At 45.9% G+C, this 20,282-nt stretch overlaps 1 protein-coding gene across 2 annotated transcripts in view; it reads left to right on the top strand.

The window, feature by feature from the left end:
- Positions 1-20,282, top strand: part of SLC44A4 (solute carrier family 44 member 4) — a 306,503-nt gene that overhangs the window by 201,223 nt on the left and 84,998 nt on the right. For both annotated transcript variants that reach the window (XM_086924585.1, XM_086924586.1), the window contains exons 3-7: positions 1,803-1,876; positions 3,370-3,448; positions 7,774-7,873; positions 9,876-9,998; positions 16,234-16,294. In XM_086924585.1, coding sequence (XP_086780711.1) covers positions 1,803-1,876; positions 3,370-3,448; positions 7,774-7,873; positions 9,876-9,998; positions 16,234-16,294 — 437 coding nt within the window. The remainder of the gene's footprint in view (positions 1-1,802; positions 1,877-3,369; positions 3,449-7,773; positions 7,874-9,875; positions 9,999-16,233; positions 16,295-20,282) is intronic.

Below are 20,282 nucleotides of genomic sequence, written 5' to 3' on the forward strand. Positions count from 1 at the left end.
TCGTGGACATTGACAAGACCCCTGTGTGCTGCAGTTTCAGTCTGCCTTTCAATGCAGACCTCTTCGTCCAACTATTACATATATATGTAACAGTAGTGTTGACTGCCTTTCAGTAACTATTGTGAGGTTTCTCATGTTTCAAAAACTGCATCCCCGATTGGGATTCAAAATTCTGTCAGTCAATGCTGTGGGTAAAGGGGGTCCTGTTATTGCCGGGATTCTGCTCTAGACCTAGAACTATGACTGGGACGATAGAACATCAGTAAGTTGGGGTTGAGTCACCATACCACCCAGTATCTGAGTCCGAGTCAGACCAGCTATATTGCCTCACTTGTCCTCCTAACCTTATCAGAGAAACGAGTGAATTGGCACCCCAGAACACAACGCTCTCGACCCTCTCGGGCATCGTGGAAACCGGACACACCCTTTTGCTCTTTCACTCGTACGTATCCACAATAAGATGACCAGGAGGCACAAAGGAAGTTTAGAATATTTATTTAAACTATTGTGCTGTGAAATGCAGTATTCGTGCCAATATTAGAAAATAAAATGTATTTTAAAAATACTGTTAGCATGGTTAATAATCCATATACCATGAAAATCCCTGTCATTTTGTAAGACAGGCTAAAACCTGAACACCTCCCTTGCTACTGAAGCTAAATGATTATATATCAAACATCTCTGGGATTACTGGCAGACCCCGTACCTACCCGTACGTATCACAGATGAGCATTCTACATCTCAGGAGACGCAGTGCTCTTGTCTCAGAACTCTCTCTGTGTGTGTTTTTGACTCCTGTGCTCATCTATATGACAGGACATGTGTGCACATAAACAGCTGCATTCTTGTGTTATGTCTCGGTGTTGGTGCCTGGCTAGAAAGAATAACAAGGGACATTGCTGATTGACTTTGTCTATGGTGTTTAGACTAAATCCCAGGAAAAGAACAGAATGTGAAAACTATGCAGGTTCCTTGTGAAAGTACAATGTGGCACAAAAGCAAGCATGTTTATAGCAATGTGTGCAAAGGCAAATGAGGCCTACAATGTGCCAGTTAGGTTCACATAGGGAAAACCACAATTGGTCATGCAGGAAACACACAACGCTGTTAGATTCGAAGAGATAGGCGGGGGACAATTGAAAGGAAGAAGTGGTAGATGAGGGCCTGATAGTAAACAGTGCACCTCCGGGCTTATACCTCGGTTTAGCGGACTGTATATGCAGGACCTCTGCAGGTAAACACTTCAATAGGGTAGCGGAGATGCCATGAGTAGGATTTGACAAACGTGGCATGTTGTTAGGTACGAAAAAGTTACTTTCCTGTAACTATGAATCCTTAGGCCAAGAGGATTCAGCAGGTTACAACCTAAACTCCCAAACTGCAATGCCACCCTTCACACTCCTTCTTCCTCACATGGCTCTGCGATCATGAAAGCATCCTGTGCACAAATGAAAAGGTGATTCGCTTGTTTGGTAATACATTACACCAAGCTCATGTACTTTAAAAGGGGGACATATGCAATATATTACTTACCTTTAACTGTGATTCTCACCCTAAATAATAATAATAACGTGCTTACACCATAGGGTTGAAGTTTCCATAGCTACTTGTGATTCATATGTTCCTTGCTTCTGATACACTGCCCAAGAGCATTGGTCCAAGTCATTCATGCAAAACAGGAAGTGAGGCCCAAAATAGGCCGTGGACTGGAACAAGGGATGCCTGGCACAAACAGCACTCGTGTTGAATGAGCATTCAAGGTAAAGTGAGACTAACATATGCATATCTTATGTCTTCAACAGGAGCTGCACAGACATCATCTGTTGCATCATCTTCATGGCCTTCATCATCGGATATATTGTGGTGGGGATTGTGGGTAAGGTTTCTGTCTTTTCTATTTGTGTGTATGTCTAGAACTCAACCTGACCTTAAGGAACCTTTGAAGTTATCTATAATGACTTCCACCAGTGTACCTTCTCACGCGGTCCTAGATGTGCATACACGTCAACAACCTGGCACACCTGGTATGCACATGTGGACTGAGTGGTTCTCTGGACCCCTGGAATGCTTATCTGAGATCCTGCCGGACAAAGTTTATGCCAGTTGCCTTGGCGGCAAGTACAGAAATGGCACTTTCTGACCAACTATTGTTCTAGTCCTGGTTAATATACAGATAATCTTAGAGGGTGGAGCAATTTAGTGCACCAGGAGTGTTCGTTTTGACTCTCCAGTTTTTGGCCCCTTTTGGTCTCACTACCAACATCTCACTTATGGTAAATTCACAGTAATTGGATTGAGTATATTAACTGTCAGCGTGCACCTTGTAAGAAGGGTGGATTCTGTGCACCATGGGAAGAGGCCCTTGACTGGATACACATCAACACGTACGCATGTGTGTGGGCTGTGCGTGTGTGACTACCATTGTGCATATCCCAGTATCTGTGCACAGGTAAACTGTCGCAGGAGGGACTCTGTAGGGGTTGGTACTGACTGGGGGTAGGACGCATTACAATCAATGGGAATACGTACGCTGTAGTCCCAGAACCTGGGCTAATTTCAGTGCAAACAAATGTTTGGTTCTGTCGGACTGATTACCAATATTTTATGCATTCATACAGAGGTCACAACCTGATACTCTTTGAAACACATTAATTGTAATAACCCATCCAAGCACACACTGAAAACTATCAAACATTGTTTAAAAATTGGGGGGGTGTAAATTATCTTACAATAGCTAACACCATTTCAGTGACTATGTAACTCAGCTTGGTGCGCAGTGAAAGAACAAGGTGCTCGTGCAGTATGTGAGTGTGTGTGTACATTGAAGAAAACCTTTTTTATAAATAATTCATTTGAATTTTCCTTGGCCTGGCTCCACAATTGCACAATGCACTTTAGTTGGACAGATGAAACAGGAGATCCTCATTTTTTCTCCAAAGACAGATGCAACCTGGCCCAGTGCTATGGGTTTGAGTAGTTGAGTAGTGCTGGCATTGATTAAGATAAAAAGTTATGACTAGCTGCTTTTAATAAATACGTTTCGGCTTTACCAATCCCTGGTTCTATCTCAGTGCCACACTGTAATGCCATGTTTGGCACCTCTTCTTGTTTATCTTGGCATCTGTAATCCTGTAGTAGTTCAGATACTTGTTCAAGATGGCTGCCCTTTTGTCAGTTGTGTGTGAAAGAGAAGGTAGAGTACTAAACCTTTTTCTGGTGACCTCATGCCATGAAGGTCCAATCCCTGCCCTTTCTTTGAAGACTGTTGACTTATGAACCTTGTTTGAAAGATGATCCATGGTATGTGTTGTAAGATCATCATCATCCTGCCATTTTTTACCTGGGCCTTGTGCTTGTTTCTTCCCACAGCTTGGGTCTATGGAGATCCACGCCAGGTCATCTACCCCCGAAACTCCACCGGGATGTACTGTGGGGTCGGAGAAAATGCGTAAGTAGTCCTGGCAATCACCGGTTGGAATTTCTTCTCATATCCTTCAAAGAAACTCACCAGCCTCATTAACAGAAAAACAAAAATCACAATAGGTATGAATATACATATACATGGGGGCTTTCAGTGAGCCCGCTTCATTCGTTGGTTTGTTCTGCCAGGGACCTTTTGGTCCTACAGAGTGAGTGGCACACTGTTTCCAAGAGATAATGTGGTTTCTGTCCCTAAAGCAACACATTCATCCTTCTATCAATCAATCAATCAAATGGGATTTGTAGAGCGCTGCTCTCACCAGCGAGGGTACCAGGCACTAGAGGTTTCTGCTGCTGGGTGGAATCAGCTGAACCACTAGATGTTTAGATCCTCTCTGCATTCCTGCTGGGAGTGGACGGTCCGGAGGTGGAGGGGGAATAGAGGGTGAGGCTGTTCCAGTCTTAGTGGCTAGGTAGGTGAAAGAGCTGCCACCGCTCTTGCTTCAGCAGAAGCGGAGGGAGGGTTCTGGGAGAGGGAAGCAGAGCGCAGGTGTCTGGAGGGCTGGTGGAAGTTCAAACAGTCTTTGATGTACGCTGGTCCCTGATTTGCAGGGCCCTGTAGGCATGAGTCCGCATCTTGAATTGGAACCTATAATGAACATGGAGCTAATGGAGTTTCCTGAGGTGTGGGGTGATGGGGGTCCATTTGGGGAGATCGAGGGCGAGTCTGGCTGCTGGGTACTGTATGGTTGGTCCTCTCTTCAGCACGTGCGAGGTGATTCCTGTGTAGAGTGTGTTGCCGTAGTCCAGGTGGCTGCTGATGAGGGCCTGGGTGATGGTGTGTCTGCTGATGGCTGGAGCCACTTAAAGACTTTCCGGAGCATGCAGGGAGTGAGGAAGCAGGCTGAGGATACTGCCTTGATCTGGTTGATCTTCTTTGCAATAATACTGCAATTATAATGATAGCTAGCTAATCTGAAGTGCAAAAAAGGCATAAAGGAAGAAATGAATACCAACATCTATGAGTGCTACAAAGTGACATTTCTAACTGGAAGCTCATGCCTGGTGCGTGTCTTTAGGTGCGAGTAAAGCTGCTTGCTGGTATTAAGGGCTTTCCTGGATTCACATTGCCTGTGAGTGGGATTCTGACACGAATCATTATTGCAACATTTAATCCGAGAGATCTCACAGGAGTAGTTGATGGATTGTGGACCTTGGATGATTGGTATCCACCTACACATGTCTCTAAAGTGGTGTCAACCAAGAGTCCGCGACCACCAAACTCTAGGGTTCAGACTTGTGTGTTATCTGGCATCATGGAAGGAGGCTGTCTGTATTCTTGTGGTCTGCTTGTGAGTGATTGCCCAGGTTTGAGGAGTGCTCTCTCGCTCTGAGGAGGGATTGTACACTTGGAGGATGAGTGTGAAAGCCATGCCCTCTAGGTCCCCATCATCTCAAGTGTAACTGGCTGGACAGATATTTTTCCTACTTTCTTGCTCTGGGCCTTACCATAACTATATGGTTCGTAGTCACTCTCCATGCACTCTTAAACTCTGCCTTCCGTGATTGATTGTGTAGTGTGGAGGGGCTATCGCCAGGCTGTTTTGGTCCTAATGAGTGATTCGCTTGGTCTTTTTCTTCCATACTTAGTTGGATAAGCTGGAAGGGTGCTCTTTGTGCTTTTTTTCAATTTCTAGTTTTCATGATTAGTTGGTCAGATGGAGCTGTCTTCACTCTCATGGTTTTGTCTTCAGTGAATGATTGGCACCATAGGCAACGCAAACACGGAAGTGGCGGATGTGCACATTTTCCCCGCCCCCCAGTAATGGCGATTGTACCTGGTGTGTGCGGGAAGCTGGCGTTCTCTCCTCTGGCCTTCCGTGGTTGAGTTGTCAGCATGCATTGCGGATTAACCTGACCCAGGAATTGATGCAGGGGAGCATATCTGTTTCTCGCAGTGCTTTTTCCGTCGTTTGAACATTTGTGCGGTGCTTTTTCGGGACAACAGTTCTCCCTGTGGAGTTGAGGAGAGTCAGACGAGAGCGGCCACGGCGGCTACAGCAGTTTGGTTCTTCTGTGCTGCACGCGCTGTGCGCTGTGTGTTTCGCTCCTTGACTGTACTACAGGCGCCGAGGCTCTCTTGCGGACTGCTGGTTGCTGGCTGCTGGCTGGGTGAGGAAATCGAATTTGGCACGGTTATTTCAGCAATATTTCGGAATTTCTGCATTTGTTCACGTTGCGCTTTCAGCAACACTTCTGACTTTGACTCTGGTGTCCTGCTGGCTGATTTCTTCTCGTTTGGGCTGCTCTCCCCCACCGGGGCTACCAGGGACCTTTCTCCAAGGCCGGGCCTGGCTCCGCCCCTCCCGCACACTGGGCGACTGGCCAGGCTTGGCTCTGCCGGTCTAGCTTCACACTACATCCCCCAGCATCCTTAGGGGCGCGACGACGACGTGAGCAGAGTCGCGTCAGGAGGCGCTTAAAGACTGGACAGGTCCCTCGTCCTGCGAGGACGCGCGCGGGACGCGCCGGGCAAAGCCCGGGCAAAGGGCGGGCCCTCTACGGCCCTCAGAGGCCGGAGGAGGACGGTACAGGCCACCCCCCTTGACCTTGTCACATCCCTGAGGTATTGACTTTTTGACCCCTTTGTACACACTTGTTAAGGGATATCCCCACTGGACACTAGCCGAAAATCTCCAAATACCACCAGATTGTTTTGTTGTCTTGTAGTAATAATCCTACTCTAGCAAACTCCATCATGATTCGCAAGGGGGCTACCAAGAGCCCTATTAGCCAAAGAGGCTCACGCCCTGGGTCACAAGTTCATGGAATGTTAGCTCCGTCCACTGCCAACACGAATGTATCTTGTCAGATCACAGATAGCACACCCACCAAGCATTCTCCCGAACAAACGATTACTACAGCGCAAAACTTTTCGCTACTGGACGAGCTAAATTCCCTTTGCAAAACTAGGTATGCTACCGTAGAAGATAGAAATGGATTTAAAAGCCCCCCACCTTGCCCCGCTAAAAGTACCACTATATCAACCCCAATCAACAGCCCCTGGAACACCTTTCATTACCCAAAAATGCACATACGCAAAATTTTGTACATCCCCAGCTCTTACCCAGTAAAAGGAAGTGGGATGGGGTAAATCCCATAGGGAACGAACCCAAACTACAAAAAATGTGCCCTAGTCCTGCATCGACCGTAGCTAACCCCCCTTCCAAATTCGGAGGAAAGATTAGACCAACCAGTACCTCCTTTCAACTCGATTTTCTGTCCCAGATCGAACAACTGGTTAGATCAATCATTTCTCCGTTGTTGGAGAAAATTACCACTCTAGAGGACAGGCTACTGGGAATTGAGAAAAGTATCAAGGCTAACTTATCCCCCACTGAAAAAATTAAAACACCTAATTGTTCCCACTCACTCGGTACAACCGAAGTCCCAACGCCACTTGTAATAAATAGTAATGATCAAACTAATCCTCTACTCACTAACTTACTATCCCCAATTGCCCCCAAAGTCTACTCCAAACCTGGTTTACCACAAAACACTGCCACTAGAGTAAAGCCTTATAAAACAACTCATATTCAGTTACCTCCGGAGGCTGCTCCTTTCGTATGTGTCCTCGCGGGAGTCCGACCACTCAAACATGGAAAAACCGAATGGGAACAAGACCTACTAAATAAAGTCACATATTGGCTAACTAAAAATAGGCCCTTGCCTCCAGACCTTGATGGTACAATCATGTCTGTTAGAAGGGTAGGCTGGTTAGGTCCCCTAGAAAAAGACATTGCCGGCGACCTGGTTCTAATAAGATTTAGAAGCAGACTAATCGTACCCTACCTCCAAACTTTGCATCCCCATGAAGGTGACGGCCCTATATCCATCTGGGACCTACACGATTTTTATCCAAGCATGGCAGTCAACCCTCAACAAAGACTAACGGCAGAGACAACTTACATGAGGGGTAGAAGCATTGGCGCATTGAGTGGCTGTGGCCTTTCCGTTTTCAATCATCCCGTAAAAATGGAAATTTTTGAATTCTCATATGGAACCAGGGAACTTACTCCCACAGTTTGACAAATGTTTTTAATGTATGTATGTTTTTTTTATGATTGTTTTTAAATGTACGCTTTTATGATTTTTAAACTAAAATCGAATAAAGCTAAGAATTGAAATTGAAATTGAAATTGAATGATTGCCTAGATTGGAGGGGCACTTGCTGTGGTTTATGATCACCATGAGTGAATGGCTAGGTTAGGAAGAGGGGCCAGACCCTCTTCTTCTCTTTTTTCAGTCTTGTGTGGTTTCACTTTATTTGTTAATTGTTATTTTTTTATACAGGGACAAGCCCTTTGTGCTCTACTTTGACCTCCTGAAGTGTGTTCTGGGAACAAACCTCATGGCCACCGCTATGAATGGGATGCAGTGTCCGACCACGCAGGTAGGCAGCAGACTGTGCCCTAGAGTGCCTCTCTTATGTTTAGCACTGCAAAGACCATCAGAGTGCCCATGGGAGCCTCATATGTTTCCATTTCTCTCAAGTCCCACTCTTATAACTATTCTTTTTTGGGTTATTTCAAGTCTGTGTTCCCTTAGACCAGTAGTAACCTTTTGACTACTGACGACCCCACTTAATCATTACTGAAACCCATGGACCCACACTGAATCATTATTGGAATCCGGGGCCCCTCCTGAGTCGTCATTGGAAGGCGGGACCCCGGCTAAGCATTAATGATTGATAGAGGATTTGAACCACAAAACAATTCATAATCAAGAATTCAACACACAAATACACAAATGAGGGCATATTTTATGTAATTCCCAAGCAGATATAAAAATAAAAATTGGAAAGGTGGAGCTTTTTTAAATTCAATTCAGGCCACTCATCGTCCATATTGTAGTGCGTTTAATGCATTTGTACTACTCCCACAAATCAGTCTGAGAATGCTAATTTAAGTTTTAGCTTCCACTTTCAAATTCCTTCACATTTCCAGCACGTGTTAAATTTTTTATAATTTTACATTTTGCTTCTTTATTTATATACTCTTTATTAATCTTTTAATATTATTTATTTTCTAACCAGTCACAAACCCCTTGAGAAGGCTTTGCGGGCCCCCCAGGGGCCTCTGGACAACAGGTTAAGAATCACTGCCTTAGACCATAGCCGCAGCCACTCAAATCTGTGCTCCTTCAGTCCTAGTCTGGTCTTAACAGCACACTACAACACTAAAATTCAAGATATAGAAATATTTTCTTTAATGGAATGTAACATGACTGTATAGCAAGACAGGGAGTGAATGCAAAATTAGTTTAATGGATTATTCGACTTAACACCACAAAACTGGCCCTCAATCAAGATGAACTGTTCACATCTCTTCTAGAATATTTATCTCAGACTTCGATATCCAGAACATCTGACACTTGGATATGTGAATTTTGGACAGCTCAAGGGTGTCCACCATGCTGCTGGGTCTAGATCAAACTGTTGTGTTAAAAATGCTTTCGGTTTAATTACAACTCATGATCTTGCTGTCCAGACATTTGGAGAATTCTAAACATGACAAATCCGTGCCTTTAGTTTGTCTATTTTAGATCCCACAGCATAAACATCTCTATATGTATGTCATAATCTCATGATGCCAACAGCCAATAATGTATTCCACGAGTGCCGGTGGTCACGTATAGATTCACCATCACTCCCATATACTGATTGCCAGCGTTTATGCCCTCTCCTTCCTCCTTCCATCACAGGTCTATTTTCCTTTAAGTCCCTGGGAGGTCTGTATTCCTTGGGTTCATTACATGTTTGTGCTCCCTTGGGTACCACACAGGCCTGGGTTTCTATGGGCCCCTCATGGGTCTGTGTGCCCTGGGTTCCTTGCAGAGCTGTTTATTTTTGGCATGTCACTAGTGTTTGGGTCAGTCACATGTCTATGTTCTAATGTTCTTATCCTAGAACTGTGTTCCCTTGGGCCCTTCACCAGTATGTCACATCCTTGGACCTCTTTTCAGTTTGTGTTCCTTGGTCCCCTCACATGTCTGTGTTATATGGATCCGCACGGTTTGATCAACCCCTCCCACCTCACAGCTCGTCTTTCTCTTGGGACACTCATTGGATCTGTGTCCCCTGGGTCCCTCAGAGGTTTGTCTTCCTTGGGCTCCTCACACATCTGTTTTCCTGTGGGTCCCTCACAGGTCTGTGTTTTTTACAGCCCTTCACAGGTCTCTGTGCATTATGCCCTTTCTGGTCTGTGTACCCTTGAGCTCTTCGTAACCTTTGGTTTCTCATCAATCTGTTCATCTTCAGCACCTCACAAGACTGGGGTTCCTTAAGCCACTCAAAATAAATCGATGTTGCCTGAGGCTCTTCACTGGATTGGTGTGGCTCTTGACTCCTGGACACTGTTGCATCTCACTAGGTTGTATGTCTTTCTGTCTTGCAGGTCTGTGTGAAGACGTGCCCCACAGCATTCTCCTGGGTTGGGGAGTTGGACCCCAGCCCACCCAGGGAGACGTTTAATCAGCAGTTTTGCCTGCCTAGTTTAAATCTCCAAAACACTTCTCTGGTAAGAGCAATGAAACTGTACCTGCTTCACTAATCTTAGCATCTTAGCACCCCTCCCAGCATGGGAAGGGATTTTACATTGGTTGAGCTCTGTCATTGCTGTGCATTGTTGCATCATTCACTGTGCTTCACCATTGGCTGCACAGCGTCCATCGTTGGTTGCACGGTATACCCTCACTGGCTGCAAGTATCATTGGTAAGGAGAACATTATGTATCAAGGTACCACATGTGGGTCTTGGATGTGAGTGAGTTACTCCAGGACGGCTGTTAAAACAAGATGCTGTATAGCGAGCTCTTAAGACGGAGCATTTGATACATTGGAAATCAACTCAACACTAAACGATCATCCCACATGGAAAAACACAATGACCATGTGTGGTGTCCTATATATTACCACACACTGTATTTCATGTGTTCTCTCCTTGCCTTATTTATGGAATAGAATGTTGGTATTGTTATGCCATTATACTTAATAATAATAATCCACATTTGTAAAGTGCGAACAATCACCCGAAAGGGTCTCTAGGCGCTGGGGGCCGTCGGGAAGATTAAGCAAGCCATTGCCCACAGTCACATGGTGCTGGGCTAATCTGGCGCCGGGGATCGAACCGTGATCCCCAGATTCCAGCGTCAGTCGCCCTGGCCGCGGTGCCACACCTCTCCTACTTAGTGTTATGCTGTAATAGAATGTTGAGGAACAGTGGTTGAGAACATCCGCTTCAGTTGGTGCTGATTCTCTGGGCCCTTTAGATCTGTATATCTGCTACTGGAATGAACCTTCCTGCTCTACTCTATTTGTGGTGGACTACATCTTTACACCATGAAATCAAGGAAGGTAGCTTCTGTTCTAGGAAACAGATGACCCACTGATATTGCTACAGTCCTGCAAGCTTGCCCAGAAGCAGCGAATTGAAATCTGACCAGTGTGGAGATGCAGCGCCGCGGCCCACGATGTGGTCTGGGTATGACATCTGCTATGGTCTAAAACATAAGGTCTCAACATCACCTCAGTTTAATGGTCGCACCTTGTTTTCCGATTTTAACAATAGGAAATTCATGTTCCAATATAATGATGTTCCTCCAGCCTTGTTAGATCAATTATTTCTAGGTCTGAAACTGCATTCTTCAAACCCAATGTCTTTTTCCTCTACCGCTAACTTCCCTAACACTGATTATATCCCTAAAAGCCTCCACATCCTCAGTTGTCACCCCTAAATGATTACAAACTTGATTCTTCTCCCCTACTAAATCAATGTTAAAACTTTCCCTCAACAGCTACCCAACAATTTGTGCGCTCATTTGTCCCACTAATATTGGTTAGCATCCTCAGTTGTGACTCTCAACTTTACCCATCTTTATTGTTTTTCCACCTACCAGTCAATGTTACCAATTGCCCTCTGTCTCCTCAACCCTTACCCTAAAATCCCCCACTACAGTTGGTCCATCATCCATGCCCTCCTTCAGTACCGCAAACTACCCTGTTGCAGTTGTCTCTTTCTCATACATTGCAAAATCCCTCCATTTTGCCACCTCAATGTTCCCCCTGCTATTCCCCTTTTCCACCGCCACAAATAATCCTTGTCAATCCTGCTTGGTTCAGCCATTTTGTCATAGCCCCTGCTCCCTCTAGTCCTGCCCTTTCTTCCATTCCTCCCCCCCCCCCACTTATATTGTAAACACCTCCTTTCTAACTATTTGGCCAAACCTATCTTAGAATTCCCACCTATTGTATTGTATTGTATTGTAAGGGGTGCTTGTAAAGCGCACTGACACCATGGGTTTCCTGGTGCTGGTTGGAAGTAAAGAGGGCAGAAAGACTAGCCAGATTGGGGGAAAAGCCAGGTTTTTAAAGACTTACGGAAGAGGGTCAAAGAGTTAGAGGTTTTGAGAAGTAAAGGAAAAGAGTTCCATAGCTTGGGGGCCAGGTGTGCAAATCTCCGGCCTCCAGATCTGCAGAGCTTGTAAGAGGGGACGGTCAAGAGATGCAGGTGAGCGGATCTCAGATCCTGGGATGGGCGGTAGGGAATGATGAGAGATTTTACAAAAGCGGGGCAGGCCCCAGCTAACGACTTAAAGATGATACAGCCGATCTTGAAGGCTACCCTTGAGGTGACAGGGAGCCAGTGGAGTTTGGCAAGGAGGGGCCTGGCGGATTGCCACTTCGGGATCCCTAGGGCCAGTCTCGCCGCTTGATTTTGAACCGCTTGCAGTCTGGCCATCGATGTTTTAGGCAGACCGTGGTAGATTGCGTTAGAAAAATCTAAGCGGGAGAGGACGAGGGCCATGATGACCCGCAGGAGGGCATCAGGTGTAAGGAGATATGCCACTTTCCTGATCCTGCGCAGCTGGTAGATGCAGGACGAGACCACCGTCCCCACTTGCGGCCCAAGGGATAAGCCGGAGTCGATTGTGACCCCCAGACTCTTCACCGAAGGAGTGGGGGAGGGACCAAGTTCCGCCGGCCAGAATTGTGGCCCCCAGAAGATGGCGCTCCTGCCAGGAAGGAGGAGCTCCGTCTTACCGGGGTTCAATTTTAGCTGGTTGTGGCCCATCCAATGGAGAATGTGGGACATGAGTGCCTGAAAGTTGGGAATAGCAGATGGGGAGTTAAGAGAAAAGATGAATTGTAGGTCGTCCACATAATTAAACACGGTGACGTCCCACTGCCTCAATGAAAAAAGAAGGGGGCGAAGATAAAGATTGAAAAGAAGAGGGGATAGAGAAGAACCCTGGGGGACCCCGCAGGGCGAATGCTCCCTGGGAGCCTTGAAGGTGCCCAGACTAAGGGTCTGAGACCTGCCGGTCAAAAAGGATTTGACCCAGGCCAACGCCAGGCCTTGGATGCCAGCCTGCTCGACACGGTGGAGAAGGATGTTATGATCCACCGTGTCGAAGGCGGCTGACAGATCTAATAATACCAAGGCCTGGGGGGTACCCTTGTCGACACAGTCTCTCAAGGCATCCAGCACGGCCAAGATCACTGTCTCCGTAGAGTGGCCGGGTCTGAAGCCGGCTTGGTTAGCCTCGAGAAAGTTGGAACTCTCTATAAACTGTGAGAGACAGGTGGTGACGTGGGCTTCCAGGATTTTAGAAAAGAAAGGTAGGAGAGAGATAGGACGGTAATTTGCCGGGATGGCGGGGTCAGCCCCTGGCTTCTTCAGAAGGGGCACCAACACAGCCTCCTTGAAGGCGCCAGGCACCATCCCGGAGGAGAGAGAGGAGTTTAACAGAGGGAGGATGCAGTCGGGTAGAGAGTGGCAGATGTCCCGGAGTATGGAGGGGGAGCAACAGTCGTCTGGGGAACCAGACTTGATGCGAGTGGCGAGAGTGGTCAGAGAAGTAGAATCTAGAAGGGGAAGTTGTGTAAGTGAGAAAGTGTTGTGGGGAGGGGAGACAGATCCAGCACCAGGAGGAATGACTGGAATGGTGTCCCTAATCAATACAATTTTTTCAATAAAAAAGGTGCTAATGGTATTGCATGCTTCCTGTGTGGGGGCCTGAGTTGGGAGCGTCCTAGCGTCGGAGGTAAATTCATTAAGAACTTTGAAGATTTCTTTCGACTGGCAGGGGGCAGATAAGATTTTCCCTGAAGCGTAAGCTTTTTTTGCTGCGATGATGGCCAGTTTGTACCTATTGCGGGCGGCCACATGGGCATCTCTGCTTAGAGAGCAGTAGTCTCTCCTCCACTTACGCTCAAGTTGCCGAAGTTCCAGGTGAAGGGTCTTAAGATGGGGGGTAAACCATTTGTGGGAGTTGCTGTGCCGGGATTGGGGAAACTTAGTTAGAGGAGCAAAGATGTCACTGGCTGACGTGAGCCAGTCTGCCACCGACCCATAAAGCCCATCGGTACTGATGTCATTAGATAGCAGGGGACAGGGACCTATGGCCTGTTTTTCTGCTCAAATGTCAAGTCTTCTAACACTGGTTACTATTCCTATTCAGAAACCCATCCCTGAGGTTTCCATACCTCCACCCTCCCTTTCTCATATTCTCGCTACATTTGGTGCAAAAACAGTATTGACCACTCCTCCTAGGGATTGTCTCATCTGCCTTCGAGGTCTGAGCTCAGGTGTGGTTCACTCCCTGGACACCAATGCTCACTGACCGGTTTCCCCTGGGGAGTCTGTGGTACCTTCTTAAATGGAATTGTTTTATGTCAAGTGAATGGTATTATGTGACCAGCCTTCACTGTTCTGGGGCGGAATGTAATATTTTGAATTGGATAGTTAAGAGCAGCTTAAAGGCGGTGGCTGGGATGGTTTAGAGAAGTAATTGTTTGGAATAAACATGAAGATATATTTTACTTGACTGCAGGTTTCATTCAGAAAGTGATAGGCACTTTCATACAGAGAGAGTTCACCTAGAAGCAACTAGGACCCTCGAACCAACTGAGCCCATTTTTACCCCGCTGATGTTCTTTGCAAACTCATTATTAGCTATGAATCTCAAACACAGCTCCAGGCAATTTCAAAACAAAACTCAAAGCAACGTTATCATCCCCGCCATCGAGGACCGCAGCACCGCCCATTCATTTAATGTTATCCTTCCATGAAGAAGGAACGTAGACTCTCATTTAAGTGCCCGTTGAACTTCCAAAACATCTGATATCCAAGTTAACTTACTCTTCGGTACTACTGCTTCGCAGTTAAACATGGTGTGGAGATTTCAGACACAATTTGAACTCTAGCCTGGGTAGCCTTCGTTTTTCAGATACCTGGCTCATGGATTCCTAAAACAATCTTCTGGAGCTCACTTACCAGCCCCATCTCCATACTCCGATGCGCCTGCAAAAACAGAAATGAAGGCGGAGTAGCGCTTATCCATAAGAACAGATAAGCTTTAGATCCAATGTTTCCAGTGTCTTTCACTCAAGCTTCATGTCTCAGAATGAATGTCCTCTAGCACTCCTGGGGGGAAAAGGAGATGCATTGAAGAATTGGGGAATTCATCACATCTCAACTAATTATCTTTGGGACCACTGTCGTACTTGATCATTTCCATCTACATTCGGCCATGCAATGAGCTCTTTTTATCCTCATGACTGTGAACTCTTCCCACACTGTCAGAAACCCCGGCACTGCAAAGGATGCATTTTGGATCTAATCTTTTTTTAAAATACACTTCTGACAGCCGAGAACCCCATCCTAGTTCACTAGACTGACCATGTTCTAATTCCTTTCACGTTGATCTTTGTCCACCTTAACATTTCAGGTCAACGAAGAAAGGAGAAGACATGGCTTTGAGACACAAAACAAATTAACATTGGCGTGCCTGCCAGCGTGGCTCACTAACCACAACCATCCCAACCCTTCAGATTAACAGCATGACATCATTGCCACTACTGATAAATATAATGAGTGCCCATTCACAGAAAGGAATATAATGTGTATTTATGTGTTTTCCCAAAAGGGAACGCGCAACCGGCATGTTAGTAGGTGAGCAGATATTTTTGTTTGGAACATGGTAGTGCTGGGCAGTCTCCTAAGTGCCCCATATTTCTACTTACAGCAAGAAGAAGTTGTTTAAAGTAGTCTCATCATATTCAGTATTGAAACGTGGAGAAAGCACAATGAGTGTGATTAAGGATTTGATCAATGGCTGCAAAGACAAACCGCTAACGTGTAGGTTTGAGTACAGACTGTGAAAGAACACTTGGTAGGCTTGGAAACTGCTTTACTTAGGACATCGACTGGCCCATGCAGTAACTAGATTGCTGTAGTATGCTTGTTTGGTTACTTAATTAATTAATGGCGTTTCTGTTTTGCGGATACAGCATTGCTTCAGCACCCACCACTTGTTTCATTGAATAAGTCAAATATGTCTGAGGGCTTTGGGGTAAATTATTGCTTTTATATCATATGAAAGAGCAACTCTCCTGAAGAAGGCCTGCGGCCGAAACATTTTACTTTGGTCCAGTGGGAGATACTGTTGCTCCATAGAAATATGCCATTGTTTGTTTGAGTAGAATATGTTTCCATGGAATGCTTTGGGGATTCAAAATATTGGAAACTTTTGTGTTCAAATATCTTTATTGGAATTTTACAGTACTGCTGAAAATAAGAGGTACAGTAAGGAGAAAGTGAAATATTGACACATCTGTAATAAATTAAGCGGTCAGAGCATATGTCATATAACATAATACCAGGCAGAGTCTTCTCACGCTTGCACATTCAATTCTATGAATTCAAACTTCTTTGAACATTTGAATTCAATCTTTCTTCTTTTTTTTGTACAGACAGTTTCTGAAATCCTCACCAAAGAAATGTGCCCTCGTTTTACTGTGCCCTCTGCTCCAGGTATGTGTGCATTACACCTGTGAAGCCTTGGCCTTTGACCAATACGTCTTGTTTATATGATGCTAATATTGACATAATATTGGATAATACTGCTTTACAAACTTAAAGCAAGTTGCCCTTATGGGATGGATGAGAATCAAGCACTCAGATAGGCCCAGGTAAGCCTGATCACTTATTGGCCGGTCACAGACCATGCAACTATGGCACCCATGTCTAAATTTGCGATGCTGTACATTTCAAAATATAAGATGATTTTAGAACCATTTGAGGGAATTTGCTCCAGCTTTGGGAGACTAAATCCAAATTGGTTTTGGTCGGAAAGAGTTTGGAAAGTAAATCAATTTTTTAAATATTGTTTGCATTAGTAGATCCACTGGGCATGATTCACAAGCCATTTGTACTCCTAAATCAGATTCATGAGCACACATGACAGTGTTTTTAGTTGCTATGTAGTCTGGAAATGTTTTGGTGGGGAAAACAGAATATCCCCAGACTTGGTGGGGTATAGGGAAGGTGTTACACTAGTGGGACAAATGTTTACTGCTGGGAAAAAAGAAATGCATCAAACGTGAACAACAGAGCTCCCTTTTCACAAGGCTTAATGGTGCCCTGGGTACATGCCCACAATGGGGAAATACTAGCTCAGAAAAATATCACATAACTTTGCCAGTCATACTCCTGGAAACTTGCAACCAGGGCAGAATTCTAGGAGAACTACTGCCACTGGTTGTGAATTCCAAAAAGTAGTAAATCTACATCTGTCTTAGCAGTACTTGTATAGCTGCCGATCTACTACCTTTTAGTGAACTTGGTCCTCTCTGCTTTGTGCATTCAGAATTCAGGTCAGTGTGATCACAGTGCGTTGGCGGCCACCAGGGTCTTCATGATCAGCTTTGTAATGTTGTCTTGGAGCTGTATTTTATTTTGGGCCATCACCTTCTCTTGAGGGCTTTGCTTTCATAGAGGGCAGCTTTAGAGAGATGCGAGTATTAACCATCTCTTTTAGGGTGAGGTTGAGCCAGCCGCATAAAGAGTATTTGTTGACTGAGGATTATTGTCGGTTTCAGGGTGCGGAGGTCTCCCTGGGGAGCTTTCATATAAAATTCCTTGGAGAAATGGGACAGTTGCTTGGTGAGTTTTGTTTGACATAGATGGGTGGTTGGTGTGTGTGTGTGTGTTTAATGATGATCAAAATGGCAATGTGAGTGACCACTGCATCATGACTGGGACAAGGTTGCATATGAGGGATTACATGCTGGTGAAGACTAACATGCACATGTTGCCTTTGGTTATTGAAGCACGGATGGAAAGGTGAGGAACTCCATGGGATTCATTGTAGAGGGGTTTTTGATAGCACATGTGTAAAAAGATTTCTGGATAATCTAGAGGCCTCCACTAGTCACATGTGCATGTAGGCACACCTGTAAGTGTGTCTGTGTGTTTGGTCAATGTGTTACATGTGAGGTATCCTCACTTCAGGAGTCATAATCGCAATTTACCCTCTCATCCCAATTCACTTTGACTGTATGTTTTACATCCGTCGTTAAACATGTCATCCGCAACACTCTTTTAAAAAAATCCATCACTCCTAGAAAACCTCTGCTGCTCCCTTGTTAAAATGTTCCCTTTTTAGACATGGCTTCATTGTGGAACCTTTCAATGCCTTCTGTGATGAACGCAGTTAGGAGATTTCAGAAGTACTACTGTGTGCGGGACTTCGACTCCTTCTACATGGTGCTTTTATGTCGAGTAATTTTAATTACTCGAAACCTATTACATCTGAACCAAAGTCTCTTGAACCAGCCGGATTTCCTACAATGCATGTTAACTTTTCAACCGTGACGCTTCTCCAGCACGCGCTTGGCCCGTTCCCTCCCACTCGCTCGCATCCCGCCCCCTCACCAGGCTTCGACTCTGTGATGCATGCAACCGCGACGCTTCTCCAGCGCGCGCTTGGCCCGTTCCCTCCCACTCGCTCGCATCCCGCCCCCCCCACCAGGCTTCGACTCTGTAATGGGCGCTATATAAATGACAGTGCTCACCCCCTTACTCAAAGTTTCTTTATTTACATTCGCTCGGTCTCTTCTTAACTCTCATTGCGCGCTCACTACCTACTTGTGGAGAAGTGTGGCTCAATGGTTAGAGCGGCAGACCCTGATGCAGAGGTCTAGCCCGGGACCAGGGTTCAATTCCCCGCCTCGGCAGGTCTTGGGCTAAAAAATTTCACGGACCTGATAATTCTCACCTCGGTGCCTATTCTAATCATAGAGTCCCACTCTGCAACTCTGGGCAATAGCTTGCTTAATCTCCACAACGGCCCCCACAATGCTAAGGATGCCTGGCCTCCACCCTGGGGGTGGCCAGGAGTGGACACCTCACAGGGAAAGCCAGGACTGGTTCCACAGCGGTATTCGTACAAGCGCCTTGAGACCCTTGCGGGTGAGTAGTGCGCTATACAAGTATCAATTTACATTTACATTTACATTTACTTCTCGTTCGCAGTGGCTCTTTTTCCCTCTGCCATTTCTCACTTACACTCTTTCTTCTCACCACATCAAAGGCTACTGCTGCTCCCGTTCCCCCCCCCAGCCACCCCAGCAATGCCGAAAGCTTGTTTTGGTACTTCCCCATAGTCACTCCTCGTTTCCTGCTGTGTCCGTCCTGAATGCCAAGCCTGTATGGAGTTTGCCTGTAGTAGCGCTGCGCTACGTTACTCTATTTTAAGCCAGCAGTGTCCCTACTTCAATGTTAAACGTTTGGACTGGTGAAAGGCTTATGTTAAAATCGTTTACATTTATTTATGTAGGGACGGTGTGGGAATGTACACTGCCAATGGTAAAGTCTAGATTCACCACGTTTGCCTTGGAAAAGACAACAAATAAGAGACCTGTGTGTAAATATTTGTGGCAACCTCCAGGGCAGCTCTGCCAGCCTCTGGTAATCTGACTCCAAACATATTTTAAACCACCTCAGAATGAAAATGTGTTTGGATACACTATATATATATATATATATATATATATATATATATATATATATATATATGTATTTAGTTTTATAGCATTTTTAAACGCTATCGGCCGCCGAGAGCCACTCGGGCTGCACTGGAGCCTCAGAAACGTCATCAACAGTTGCCATCTTACTCCAGGTGTATGATTTGTGGATGTATTGCATACAGACAACAATCTTTTTTCAGACGGATTTAAAAATATTCTAGCTGGGACACTAAATTTAACCTAGACTTCTAGGTGATGCGTTTGTTTTACTATTATTTTGTGCAAGAGGTGAACATTTTTTCAGCGTGCCAGCGCTACATCTTTGGCCTGACCTTTGTTTGCGCTACTATTTGCTGCTGACATGATTCCAAACCTAACCATACTATGCTGTTAGCTCCCTATGCCTTTCACTCCAGCATGTATATTGTTAATGTATCCTCCTCTGACCAGACCCTCCAACTCCACCCTCCAACTCCACCCTCCAACTCCACCCTCCAACACCACCCTCCAACACCACCCTCACCCTCCAACTCCACCCTCCAACTCCAACTCCACCCTCCAACTCCACCCTTCAAATCCAACTCCACCCTCCAACTCCACCCTGCAACTCCACCCTTCAAATCCAACTCCACCCTCCAACTCCACCCTTCAAATCCAACTCCACCCTCCATATCCAACTCCACCCTCCAACTCCACCCTCCACCCTCCACCTCCACCCTCCAACTCCACCCTTCAACTCCAACCTTCAACTCCAACTCCACCCTCCAACTCCACCCTCCAACTCCACCCTCCAAATCCAACTCCACCCTCCAATTCCACCCTCCAACTCCACCCTTCAAATCCAACTCCACCCTCCAAATCCAACTCCACCCTTCCAACTCCACCCTCCACCCTCCACCCTCCACCCTCCAACTCCACCCTCCAACTCCACCCTCCAACTCCACCCTCCAACTCCACCCTCCAACTCCACCCACCAACTCCACCCTCCAAAT

Source organism: Lissotriton vulgaris, chromosome 5 (assembly GCF_964263255.1).
Source record: "Lissotriton vulgaris chromosome 5, aLisVul1.2, whole genome shotgun sequence".
NCBI classification, from domain to species: Eukaryota; Metazoa; Chordata; class Amphibia; order Caudata; family Salamandridae; genus Lissotriton; species Lissotriton vulgaris.